Source organism: Chlorocebus sabaeus, chromosome 8, assembly GCF_047675955.1.
Source record: "Chlorocebus sabaeus isolate Y175 chromosome 8, mChlSab1.0.hap1, whole genome shotgun sequence".
Taxonomy (NCBI): Eukaryota; Metazoa; Chordata; class Mammalia; order Primates; family Cercopithecidae; genus Chlorocebus; species Chlorocebus sabaeus.
Window position 1 is genome coordinate 123,991,050 of NC_132911.1, and position 14,544 is coordinate 124,005,593.

The 14,544-nt window shown below is 35.3% G+C and overlaps 1 protein-coding gene across 3 annotated transcripts in view; it reads left to right on the plus strand.

Annotated features, from left to right (window-relative positions):
- The window catches only part of COL14A1 (collagen type XIV alpha 1 chain), a 251,894-nt gene that overhangs the window by 150,137 nt on the left and 87,213 nt on the right, over window positions 1-14,544 (plus strand). For all 3 annotated transcript variants that reach the window (XM_008001445.3, XM_008001446.3, XM_008001447.3), the window contains exons 27-33: window positions 5,470-5,593; window positions 5,793-5,936; window positions 7,320-7,484; window positions 8,096-8,134; window positions 8,310-8,448; window positions 10,739-10,881; window positions 12,436-12,545. In XM_008001445.3, coding sequence (XP_007999636.3) covers window positions 5,470-5,593; window positions 5,793-5,936; window positions 7,320-7,484; window positions 8,096-8,134; window positions 8,310-8,448; window positions 10,739-10,881; window positions 12,436-12,545 — 864 coding nt within the window. The remainder of the gene's footprint in view (window positions 1-5,469; window positions 5,594-5,792; window positions 5,937-7,319; window positions 7,485-8,095; window positions 8,135-8,309; window positions 8,449-10,738; window positions 10,882-12,435; window positions 12,546-14,544) is intronic.

The following is a 14,544-nucleotide window of genomic DNA, read 5'->3' on the forward strand; positions in this document are numbered from 1 at the left end:
CCCAAAGCAAGCAGGAATAGCAATTATTATGTCAGATAAAACAGACTTTAAAGCAACAATAGTAAAATAAAAAGACAAAGAAAGTCATTATATAATGATAAAAGGATTGATCCAACAAGAAGATATTACAATCCTACATTTATATGCACTTAACTCTGGAGCTCCCAGATTCAGAAAACAATTACTACGAGACCTAAGAAGTAAGACAACAACACAATAATAGTGGGAAATTTTAACACTCCACTAGCAGCACTAGACAGATAGTCAAGACAGAGAGTCAACAAAGAAACAATGGACTCAAACTACACTCTAGAACAAATGGACCTAACACGTATTTACAGAACATTCTATACAAGAACTGCAGAATATACATTCTTCACATCAGCATATGGAATATTTTCCAAGCTGGACCATGATAGGCCACAAAACAAGTCTCAATAAATTTTTAAAAATCAAAGTCATATCAGGCATCTTCTCAGATCACAAGGGAATAAAACTAGAAATCAGCTCCAACAGGAATACTCAAAAGTATACAAATACATGGAAATTAAACAATTTGCTCCTGAATGATTTTGGTGTTAATAATAAAATTAAGAAGGAAATTAAAAAATTCTTTGGAATGAAAGATAATACTTACACAAGTTGTCAAAACCTCTGACATACAGTAAAAGAAGTTCTAAGAGGAAAATTAATAGCACTCAATGCCCACATCAAAAAGTCAGAAAAAGCACAAATTGGCAACCTAATGTCACACCTCAAGGAACTGGTTCAACAAGAACAAACCAAAGCCAATGCTAGCAGAAGAAAAGAAATAACAAAAATCAGAGCAGAACTAAATGAAATTGAAACAAAAAGCAATAAAAAAGATCAATGAAACAAAAAATTGATTCTTTGAAAAGATAAAATTGATAGACCATTAGCTGGATTAACCAAGAAAAAAGAGAGAAGATTCAAATAGTCTCAATTAGAAATGAAAATAGAGACATTACAACCAACACCACGGAAATACAAAAGATTATTCAAGACTATTACGAACACCTCTATACATAGAAACTACAAAATCTGAAGGAAATGGATGAATTCCTGGAAACAACAACCCTCCTAGATTAAATCAAGAATAAGCCCTGAGCAGACCAGTAACAAGCAGTGAGATTGCATCAGTAATTTTAAAAAATTTCCCAAAAAAAAAAAAAAAAAGGCCCAGGGCCAGATGGATTCACAGATAAATTCTACCAGACATTCAAAGAAGAATTGATACAAATTCTATGGAAACTATTAGATTGGTGCAAACAACAATTACTTTTGCACCAACCTAATATTCTAAAAGATTAGAAGGGGAATTCTCCCTATGTCATTCTGTGAAGCCAGTATTACCTGATACAAAAACCAGTAGAGGACATAATGAAAAAGAAAATATGCCGATATCCCTGGTGAACATAGATGCAAAAATAATCAACAAAATACTAGCTAAACAAATCCAGCAACACATCAAGAAGATAATACGCTGTGATCAAGTGAATATCATCCCAGGGACACAGAGAGGGTTTAACATGCACAAGTCAATAAATGTGATACATCACATAAGCAGAATTAATAACAAAAACCATATGTTATCTCATAGATGCAGAAAACATTCAATAAAATCCAGCATCCCTTTATGATAAATACTTTCAACAAACTAGGAATAGAAGGGACATACCTCAAAATAATAAAAGCCATATATAACAACCCCACAGCCAAAATTATACTGAATGGAAAAAAGTTTATAGCATTCCTTCTGAGAACTGGAACAAGACAAAGGTAATCATTTTCACCACTTCTATTCAAGATAGTACTAGAAGTCCTAGCCAGAGCAATCAGGCAAGAGAAAATAATAAAGGGCATCCAAACTGGAAAAGAAAAAGTTAAATTATTGCTGTGTGCCAATGATATGATCATATACCTAGAGAACTTAAAGACTTCTCCAAAAGACTCCTAGATTTGATAAACAAATTCAGTAAACTCTTAGGTTACAAATCAATGTATACAAATCAGTAGCACTGCTATACACCAACGATCAATTCTCAGACAAGAGATAAGGCCTGAGGATCAAATCAAGAACACAATAGCTTTTACAATAGCTGCAAAAAAAAAAAATTGACATACCTAGGAATATATTATACTTAACTAAAGAGATGGAAATTCTCTTCAATGAGAATCACAAAACACTACTAAGAGAAATCAGAGATGACACAAACAAATGGAAGCATCCCATGTTCATGGATTGAAAGAATTCTTATGAAAATGACCATGCTTCCCAAAGCAATCTACAGATTCAATGCAATTCCTATAAAAATACCAACATTGTTTTTCACAGAATTAGAAAAAACAATCCTGAAATTCATATGGAACCCAAAAAGAGCCCACATAGCCAAAGCACTCCTAACCAAAAAGAAAAAAATCTGGAGGCATCACATTACCTGACTTCAAAGTACACTACAAGGCCATAATTACCAAAACAGCATGGTACTGTTACAAAAGTAAGCACATAAACTAATGGAACAGAGCAGAGAACCCAGAAATAAAGTCAAATACATACAACCAACTGATCTTGTACAAAACATTCAAAAACGTAAATTGGGGAAATGACACCCTATTTAATAAATGGCACTGGGTAAACTGGATAGCCACATGTAGAATGAAACTGAATCCCAACCTCTCACCTTATACAAAAATCAACTCAAGATGGATCAAAGTCGTAAATCTAAGACCTGAAATGATAAAAATTATAGAAGATAACCTGGGAAAAACTCTTCTGGACATTGGTCTAGGCAAGGAATATATGACTAAGACTCCAAAAGCAAATTCAACAAAAACAAAAATAAATAAATGGTACCTAGTTAAACTAAAACCTTCTGAAGCTAAAGAAATAATCATCAGAGTAAACAGCAAACCCAAGAATGGGAGAAAATGTTTGCAAACTATGCATCTGACAAAGAACTAATATCCAGAATCTATAGGAAACTCACACAAATCAGCAAGAAAAAAACCAAATATCTCATTTTAAAAAATGGGAAAATGGCATGAATAAACATTTCTCAAAAGAAGATATACAAATGGCCCACAAACATATGAAAAAATGCTCAACATCACTAATCATCATGGAAATGCAGATTAAAACCACAATGAGATACCACCTTGTCCCTGTAAGAATGGCCATTATAATAAGTCAAAAAACAATAGATGTTGGTGTGGATGTGGTGAAAAGGGAATACTTATACACTGCTGGTGGGCATGTAATTTAGTACAACCTCTGTGGAAAACAATATGGAGATTTCTTAAAGAACTAAAAGTAGATTTACCTTTGGTTCCAGCAATCCCAGTAACGGCTATCTACCCAAAGGAAAAGAAGTCATTATGTCAAAAGATACCAGGAAACATATGTTTATTTTAGCACAATTCACAAATGCAAAGATATAGAACCAACTTTAGTGCCCATCATCCAATTAGTAGATAAAGAAAATGTAATATGTACACACATACACACACACACGCACATGCACACACACACCATGGAATACTACTCAGTCATAAAAAAGAACAAAGTAATGCACTTTGCAGCAGCTTGCATGGAGGCCATTATTCTAAGCGAAGTAATTCAGGAATGGAAAATCAAATACCGTATGTTCTCACTTTTAAGCGAGAGCTAAGCTATAGCTACACAAAGGAACACAGGGTGGTATGATGGACTTAGAGACTCAGAGTGGGGAGGGTGGAAGGTGGGTGAAGGATAAAAAACTACATACTGGATAGAATGTACACTACTTGGGTGATGGGTGCACTAAAATCTCAAACCTCACCACTCTACAATTCAACCATGTAACCAAATACCCTTGTACCCCAAAAGTATTGAAAATAAAAATAGGTTCCCCACCCTGTGTCCAAGTGTTCTCATTGTTTGATTCCCACCTAGAATGAGAACATGTGGTGTTTGGTTTTCTGTCCTTGCGATACTTTGCTCAGAATGATGATTTCCAGCTTCATCCATGTCCCTACAAAGGACATGAACTCATCCTTTTTTATGACTGTGTGGTGGGAGTAAAGGGGAGGGATAGCATTAGGAGATATACCTAATGTAAATGACAAGTTAATGGGTGTGGCACACCAACATGGCACATGTATACATATGTAACAAACCTGCATATTGTGCACATGTACCCTAGAACTTAAGTATAATAAAAAAAAATAAAAATAGGTTATTAAAAAAGAGGAGAATAGATAACATGCTGAGGCACATCAGAAAGAAGGAAATTTCCTTTGAATTGGAGGAGACTTAATAAAAATGGTGACATGTCCAGTAGACTGATAAACTGGTAGCAGCTTAAGGCTCACTTAAACAAAGAAAGCACTCTAAAGATGCTATCTTTACTTCTTACATTGTGATTCTGAAAAACAAATTAAAAACAATTAATTAAAAATGGTCCAAAAGTTCCACAGGAATAAAAGCAAGTTGTAAGAACTGAAGCCAGAAAGTTTTGTATAGTAGTGGTTAAGAACATACATTTTGATATAGAATAGACCTAACTTCAACTGTTGACTCTGCCAGTGACCACTCTTGTGATGTGCAAGTAACTGGTCTTTTGCAGCTCAGTTTCCTCAAGTGTAGAGTGAGTAGAATAGTAGTAATTACTTCATAGGTTTGCTTCATAAGGAAATCTTTGTAAAGAGTCTAACTCTGATTCTCGGACATTTGTCAAGTTACCGAGCTTAGGCTGCCATTTTTAAACTGTCACATGAGGTGGCAAAAATCCCACATGCTTGAAAGATTTTTTGAAAACTACTTCCTGAAAGTACTTAGAGACACATGCACTCCTATGTTCATTGCAGTGCTATTCACAATAACAAACATGGAATGCCCATCAGTGGTGGACTGGATAAAGAAAATGTGGTGAACATACAGCAAGAAATACTATGCAGCCATAAAAAAAGAACAAAATCATGTTCTTTGCAGCAAGACAGGTGCTGCTGGAAGCCATTATCTTGTGCAAATTAACAGAGAAACGGGAAACCAAATACTGCATACTCTCACTTATAAGTGGGAGCTAAACATTGAGTACACGTGGACATAAAGATGGGAACAATAGACACTAGGGGCTACTAGTAGGGGGAAAAAAGAAGGAGGCTGAAGGGTGAAAAACTACCTATTGAGTACTATGCTCACTACCTGGGGGACAGAATCATTTGTATACCACATCTCAGTGACATGCTATTTACCCATGTAACAAACCTGCACAATGTACCCTCTGAATCTAAAATAAAATTTTAAAAAAAGAAAAGATGTATTTAATTTGTCTTCAAATTTGGCATGTAACTTGTATGAAAGAAATTTTAATCCAAGGAGATTTTGTAATGAGATAATGAAGAAATTAAAACTACTGACCCAGTGGAAGTCTACATATGTGTAAAAATGAATACACCTTCTCTCTCCAGGTTGCAATGGTTCAGTTCACTGATGACCCCAGAACAGAATTTAAACTAAATGCTTACAAAACCAAAGAGACTCTTCTTGATGCAATTAAACACATTTCATACAAAGGAGGAAATACAAAAACAGGTATGACCAAAAGAAGCCCAGCTAAGGCTCAAAGTAATTCATTATTAGTAAGTACTGAAGTGACCTTTTGTTTTAAGGCATAGTAATTTTTTAAAAGATTTTCTTTCCTTAATTTAAGAACTTTGTTCCCACTCTTTCCTCCCCAGAAAAACAAAAATGGGAGAGAGTGAGATCAAACTGTTGCCTTTCTTTGTTTCAGGAAAAGCAATTAAGTATGTTCGAGATTCCTTGTTCACAGCAGAGTCAGGTACAAGAAGGGGCATCCCAAAGGTTATTGTGGTTATAACTGATGGAAGATCACAAGATGATGTGAACAAAATCTCCAGGGAGATGCAATTAGATGGTAAGATATATAAACAATAGTGGCTACCAAATGTAATGTTAGAATTGTTATTTTCTAAATACAAATGTATAGGCTATATCAGCATTACTTAAATGTTTTAAAATATTTCTTCGTATGAACTAGACAGTGTAATTTTTAAAATACTTTCTGGTATACAAATCTGTAATTGTACTGTTTTGTTAGAGAAAATAGGTTATTTTCTCTAACTCTTTTGTTACATCCAGGATGCCCTTTATAAGGAACTCTAGCAACTGAGTACTGTAAGAAAAGGACCAAGGAAAGAACCTTATTACAGAAACAACTCAGCCTCTTAATCATACCCAAATGCCTATCAATGGTAGACTAGATAAAGAAAATGTGGCACATATAAACCATGGAATACTCTGCAGCCATGATAAAGAATGAGTTCATGTCCTTTGTAGGGACATGGATGAAGCTGGAAACCATCATCCTCAGAAAACTAAAACAGGAACAGAAAACCAAACACCACGTGTTCTCACTTATAAGTGGGAGTTGAACAATGAGAACACATGGACACAGGGAGGGGAACATCACACACTGGGGCCTGTCGGGAGTGGGGGGCAAGGGAGGGAGAGCATTAGGACAAATACCTAATGCATGCAGGGCTTAAAACCTAGATGACAGGTTGATAGGTGCAATAAACCACCATGGCACATGTACACCCATGTAACAAACCTGCATGTTCTGCACATGTATCCCAGAATTTAAAGTAAATTTTTTTTAAAAAGAAAATATATTGATTGAAAATATATATATGTGTGTGTGTGTGTGTGTGTGTATGTGTGTGTATACAGGGAAGGAACCTTATTACAGAAATTCCTCAGCCTCTTATTCTGTAAAATGGAGATTCTCACAGGACCGCTGTGAAGATTACATTACATAAGTTATGGCAAATAATAGTTCTATTTAGTTGCCGAGCATTGAATGGTGACCCACCTTAGGTTGCTAGGCCTATTAATGTCTCAGTTTCTACTTCTGAAAAAAAACTGAGATAAGCTCAGTGTCTCTGTTTCAAGTATATTTCATACCATAAATGTTAAAATAACTTTAAAATAACTTTTAAAAATATGCAACCATAGAGATATTACTCAAATGCAAACTATTTCGTCTCAAGCACAAATTAGGGCCTTGGTCTTCTTGGGTTTCTTTAAAATGGAAAATCTCTTTAGGGGATGATGGAATCATTATCACATAATGAAATATATACATGCAGAACTCTGATGAACTGTAAAGAATGGATTATCCACCCCCATAGGACTTCCTAAATAAACATATTTTAAACAGTTGGACGTGTCTTATATTACATTATTTGGGTTTTGTACAATTTAAAGTAATCAGAACTCTGTTCTCTGTCTGCCACAGGCTATAGCATTTTTGCAATTGGTGTGGCCGACGCAGATTACTCGGAGTTGGTTAGCATTGGCAGTAAGCCCAGCGCACGCCATGTCTTCTTTGTGGATGACTTTGACGCCTTTAAGAAAATCGAAGATGAGTTAATTACTTTTGTCTGCGAAACCGCATCAGCAAGTTAGTTCTTTGGAATTTGCACTTACTCATGTTGCTTAACGGCTGAAATATTTGATACTGGTTAAATAATGAATCCCGTCTTGATCTGAGAAAAGCGTATTGGCTTCCAGTGCTGCTTGTTATATAGACATTAAGTTTTATGGCCTTGAGCATATGGAAGTAAACCCCCCCTCCTTTGTTTAGAGTTTAGATTGATAAAAACCTTTCCTAATCAGATGAGAGTCTATGTTTAAAAGCAACTGTGCTTAAACAGATGCAGTAAATAATTTTCAATGTATTAAGAATGTGTTAAGATGTAAAATGTATTAAGAATTCTCATCTGGGCAACACATTATGAGGGAGATGTGTCCCAATACATGCTCTCAGGTAATACCCATTGATTTTAATGAACCCAGGAGAGAAGGAAGCTGTGACCCTTTAGTTGTAATAAGGGACCTTAGCGCATTTCAGTCTTTACGAAACCACAGAAATCCATAGTCACATTTGATTTGGATTCTCTCCACAATCAGCTTCTGGAAAGATTATATTAGTTTCCTGTTCTCAGGACTGGGAAAGAGTATGTTTGTGAAATATCCGAATTAGAGTTTTATTTTGTTTGTTTGGTTTTCCAGCCTGTCCAATGGTACACAAGGATGGCATTGATCTTGCAGGTATGCATTGTCACAATCTTTTCAAACACAAATATATTACATGCCTCTTATTTGGAGATGGGGTTTCTGTTTTTGTTTTTAAATCCTTAGTAGAAAAATATTAAAATTTAAAATTCTAAAGTGCCATATTCCCTATGTTTATTCTTTTTTTACTTTTTTTTTTTTTTTTTTTTAGGATTTAAAATGATGGAAATGTTTGGTTTGGTTGAAAAAGATTTTTCATCAGTGGAAGGGGTTTCTATGGAGCCTGGTACTTTCAATGTGTTTCCATGTTACCAACTCCATAAAGATGCCCTGGTTTCCCAGCCAACCAGGTATGTTTCCATTGCAAGATTTTAAAGTCAATCATGTGTTTATTATATCTCACTGTGAAAATGATGTCAACTTGAAATATGGTGTAATAGTCCCTGGTAGGATTTTCTACAACGTTTAGAGTAGATGATATTTACGTTTCTTTGTTTAAAAACACCAGACTCACACATAATGTGGATTGAACTTTAACATCTGCTGATCTGTGACAACGTATAAAAATGATTGCTGAGTGCTGTGGCTCATTCCTGTAATCCTAACACTTTGGGAGGCCAAGGTGGGAGGATCACTTGAGGCCAAAAGTTTGAGAGCAGCCTGGGCAACAAAATGAGAGTCTCTACAAAAAAATAAAAATAAAAAAAATTAGCTGGGCATTGTGGTGTGCAGCTGTAGTCCCAGCTACTCTGGAGACTGGGGTGGGAGGATTGCTTGAGCCCAGGAGGTTGAAGCTACGGTGTGCCATGATCACGCCACTGCACCTCAGCCTTGGTGAAAGAGCAAGACCCTGTCTTTAAAAAAAAAAAAGTTGATACTTATGAGCACTACTACCAGCCATCTTTCTAAATGCTTATGTACACCAACTCACTCAAACCTCCAAACGCCTCTATGAAAGTAGATTTCATTATTATCTAAATTTTACAGATAATGAATCAGAAACACAAAGAAGCTAAATGACTTGAGTGAGCTCGCATAGTTAAATGGCAATGTTGAAATTTATATCCAGCAATCAAGCTCCAGTGCCCAGATCCTGAACCATTTCATGATAGTGCTATATGGTTCGAATGGTTTTTGTCTTTGAGACAGTCACAACAGCAACTCTAGAAAGTTGAAGAGTAGTAATCAGGTTTATGTAAAAATCGTATTCCTTAGCTACTTTATAGACACATTTGCCTTATTCTTGTTTTTAATCTCTGGATCCCCGGCAAATTATATGGTGTCTGTCCACATTGAGGGTGGATCTCCCCCACCTAGTTCACTCAGACTCGCACGCTAATCTCCTCTGAAAACACCCTCACAGATATACTCCAAAATAATGCTTTACCAGGTTTCTAGATATTCCTTAATCCAGTCAAGTTGAAACCTAAAATTTACCATCACAGGACCTTTGTCAGTTTATTTGCTGATGCATCTTAAATGTCTGTTACAATGTCTGACATATAGTTGGCATTCAAAAAATACTGATTAAATGGACAAATGAATTAATGAATGTATAAATAAATGAATATTTATTTTTATCTATGCAAACCAAACTTTCATTTTTCAAGTGCATACTAAATTTGCACATTTATTTATTCAATTAATAACTATTATGGAGTTCCTACTACATGTAAAGGGCAGTATTTTTTTGCTTGGAGGAAGATTTAAAAAGTAAATGAGTAAAACTAACATTAGTTGTTAGAAAGAGAGACAAGGTGATATTTTAGGTTGGGCTCTTCAGGAAACAGATTTTCCAGCAGAGATTAGTATGTGGGAAGTTGGTGAGGGTGTTCCCTCATGGAAGGGAACAGCAGGACGCAGGATAGACCAAGAGGGAGAAGTCAAGCTGTGAAGAATCTCAGTAAAACCTCCACCCATCCAGAGGAGTTCTGAAAATGGTATGGCCTCTCAGAGCTGTCTCCCATTGGGTTCAGGGGTTTGGGTCCTTATACTTCCTCAATGACCAGTCATTGAAAAGAGGTTTCCTAATAAGGTGGCATGACCTTGGGAGAGGCATCCTTTTTCAGCCAAGAAAATTTCTGGAAGGGGATTGGTGTCTGAAATCTGTCTGCAGACAATACTCCCAGGACCAGGGGTAATGTACCCTTAATTTTTGAAGGTGGATCTGGATAGTGCAACACAGATGGGAATGTAATTGACTACACCATGTAGTAGAAAGTGATAATGTCATAAGTTATGTTTTACAAAAGGATAATAGATCAACATTGTTTATTACATGAAAACCTTTGACACTACTAAAATGTTCAGTGAGAAGCGACTGATTAGGTAAGTGATAAAATAGCCAAACAGGAGAAGATTGTGCAGCCATGAAATATCATGCTCTTAAAAATATTTAAGGAAATGGAAAATGGCTAATAAATGGTGCTAAGAAAAGAAAGGGACAAACTGATATAAATTGGACAAATGCACACATTCTTTACTAAATTAGATCACTACAACAGTGATCTAGTTGGTGTTAATGGTGGTCTTTTCTGTTTTTCCAAATCTTGTGTAATGAAAATGTATTTGCTTTATAATCGAAGGAGTAATTTTTTTGAGGAAGGATACAATGAAACATGGTTTTCTTTCTATGTTCAGGTACATGCATCCGGAAGGATTGCCCTCCGACTACACAATCAGTTTTCTATTCCGGATTCTTCCTGACACTCCACAGGAGCCATTTGCTCTTTGGGAGATTTTAAATAAAAATTCTGACCCATTGGTTGGGGTTATTTTAGACAGTAAGTATATTTATTGAGATGACATTCGCACATAAATGTATGAGTAATGTATGTGGCACGCCATTTCGCCTGTTTGTGTATATTACAGAGTAACTCGCTAATCTTATGTGATGTGTAAATACTAAACAATGAATTATATATAGCAGTTGATTTATCCATTTATTTTCTCATTCTTTCAACAAATATTTCTTGAATTCCTATTTTGTGCCAACACTAGACCTGGCATGCACTAGTGAGGAAGGAGAAGAGAGAAAAGCAATTTTTACTGGGAGAGGAAAAACTACAGAAAGAGCAAGGTCCTTGGAGGGTCAATGGGAAGGGTGGGATCACAGTTCATTTTTTGGACATAGATAGGATAAATATGAGATGCATATTTGATATCCCAGAGTGGATGTCAGATTGACAGCAGCATATTTAGAAAGAATTCTGGGATGGAGATATACATTTGAAAGTTGTGTGTCTTTGCTATATAAGCCATGAGACTGGGTGGGATCATCTAGAAAATGAGTCTAGAAAGAGCAGAGAATAGGTCTGGAGGCTGGGAAATGCCAATATTTGGAGGTTGGAAAGTTGAGGAAGAACCAATGAAAGAAGCTTCTTAACCTCATGCTCTTGGATGTTGTACATGATGATCACTTAAGCAGATCAAGTTTTTGGTTAATATCACTGAGTTTTCTATATCTAGTTTTAGTTTAGGATTCCAGTGAACCTAGGAACCAAAATTTGGAGACTATTACTCGGTGCTAGGTCAAACATTCAGATAAGGAAAGTATTAAGCTTATTTCCGACTAGTATTTGTAAAAGGATTTTTCAGTACATGGAAACTAGTCAACAACTAAATATGATACTGTGGAAGCATTTTGCATTGATACTAAAACTAAGGAAGAGCTGTAGATTGAAAGGATATATGTTACTAACTCCATATATACCCGGGACTTGAAAATGAAGAATTTTCTCAAAATGATTAAGACTAGCTTGCTCCTTTTGAAAACAGAGGAATTAATTTGTAGCATAGGAATGAATTAGAAAAATATTCCTATCTTTTAAATAATAAAATATTCATTGTAATAGGAAGAATTTAAGATTAGAAAATTTTTTGCTTGTTTGTTCATAATAAATGAAATATCTTGGGTGGCATAATTTGCACATCCTAGGAAAGTTGGTTGCTGTGGTGGGTTAAAAAGACAAAGGGCCTGGTTTCTATTCTTTAAGATTTGATAAACTTAAAGCAGCTGTGTCTGCCTCTACTCCCAGCCCCTTGGACAATTTCTCCCAAGAGAGTGATGGGGATGAGAGTCTGGGCAAGGAAGTACAGAGGAAAAGTATGTGTGGAAGTCTTTGCCTCACTGTCATCACCACATGGCTAAATCAGTTCATGTAACCAACTAAAAGTCTGCAGCAACCTGGGGACTGTAGATCACTTCCTTACCCATTACATCATTCTAAATACAGTTTCAAAACAATAAATGCATTATTTTGTTTTGTGTTGAATTTTAGAAAAAAAATTCACCTACTTTAATTATTTCTAAAATATTTTTATTTTTATTTAAATAGATGGTGGGAAAACTCTAACATATTTCAACTATGACCAGAGGGGGGATTTTCAAACTGTTACTTTCGAAGGACCTGAAATTAGGAAAATTTTTTATGGAAGCTTTCACAAGGTCAGTAATGCTGTGTATGCATATATTCTTTATTCTGTTTGCTGTTGAACAAAGCCATTTAAGAAAAATTCCATAGGGCTTTAGATCTCAAATTTCAACTGGAGTGAGAATTAACCTTTTTGATTGTTAGCAATACGCAGAGATTGGGATTTGGTAGATCTGAGAGAGGACCCTGAAATGTGCATTTTTTTTTTTTTTTTGATCAGGCACTCCAGAAAATAAGGGGGCCACTTTCCTCTTTGAGGAAAATTGTAGTTAAGGATACGGTGTTACCAAGTAGACAGTTGCTCATTTGCTACATTAGGTGCGATGTAGAAAAGATTGCTGGTCTAGCTGGTACAACTAGCTATCTACCAGTGCAGATGAAAGCACAATCCGCTGAATCATCTTAAAATGTGCAGACAGAGATAACTGACTGCACTGATATTTTTACATATATACAAATACAACCCATCACTGTATCATAACAGGTACCCTGTGGAAACATTTTGTAAAACCTAAGTTTACTTGTCATTATTTTAATAACTCATCACTTGTGGTAGAACTATGTTCCTTAACGTTTGCTTCTCAGAAACACTTATCTGTGCTGATCACTGGGGTGGACAGTTACCAACATCTACTGCTTCCTTTGTATTTGAATAAACCCACTGACCTATGGTGTTAAGCAGTGCAGCACCTACACTGCAGGATGAACAGAGCATTTGCTAGGTGGTGTAGAAAAATGCTTTGCTTCCTAACCAGGCCCTTACTGCCCTTTTAAAGTGAGAGAAGGGATGCTGCAAAGCAATTTTCTTGGCTCCTGTCTTATGGCCTAGAATGCGGTCAAATCAATCTAATTTATGCAACTTTGCTACTTTCTGTGGTTTTGAATATCGTAATTGCATACCACATAATTGTGTAAGAACAATTGCTAAAAAAAAAAAAAAAAAAAAAAAAAAAAAAAAAACCACTTACTTTTTTTCCTGTTTAATAGGGCTGTACTACCAGAAGAAAAGGTATCTGAAAAGCACATGAGATACAGGTGGAGATTTATTAGTTCATGGCTCAAAGTGGTCCCATTAGCAACTCTTAGGACTTAAAATTTTTTAATCATCAAATTCCTCTTGGCATGTTTATTTTCTTGGTTATGGACAGTGTATTGCAAAATAGTAAAAAAAAAATTGTACGAGAGATGAAAAGCATTTGAGATTTCATGAGTGTTAAAAGAAACATCGTCATTTTAGCCCACGTTTTAGGCATGAACTTGTAATTCTCATTCCAAAGAATCCTTTGTAAGTCTTAGGTGAAGGTTAAGCTTTATTTCCTTACCAGAAGAAGTCAAGAAGTGAGGTTCATTAAAAATTGCTTTAAAATTTATAAACCTTTAAATTTTTTAAAGTTATATGAAGGACGACTTCCCTCTAAGTGTTAATAAAGCCAAAAAGTCAAATGAAGAAAAAAATTCATAAAAAGGCTTCTCATGTGACAAAATACTTTATAATAGACCTATTAATAGAATATCTCAATGCAAATTCAATTTGTAGAAATCAAATTCTATTTGTTCATAGGCTTATAAATGAATAAATACTTTACCTTAATTTCTCATTGATTTTCAGTTAGTTTTATTTTTTACACTTTGACTATGAAGTGTGGGCCCCAGGTCTCTTTCAAAAGGCTTTAATTATATACATGGTCACTTAAGTGCAACCAAAGAAGCAAAATATCTGAAAAATTTTCGTTATATCCTTTTGTAAAAAAAAAAAGAACTTAAGCATGAAGCATGTGAATAAGTCCCCACAAGTTAACGATTCTTAAGGCATGGGTACTAGAAGCTAGGTTTTCTAGCTGTAATCTATAATAATGGAAAGTGTTCTACAGCTCAAAAACACATATGAGTTGAATTATGCTTTAATAAATGATCGTAACAGAGATGTTAATAAGAAGCAAGGAACATGGTGGGGTTTATTCCATCAATGATTCTATACTTGGGCAATAGTTAATTCCTTTTTGAAGGAAAAGG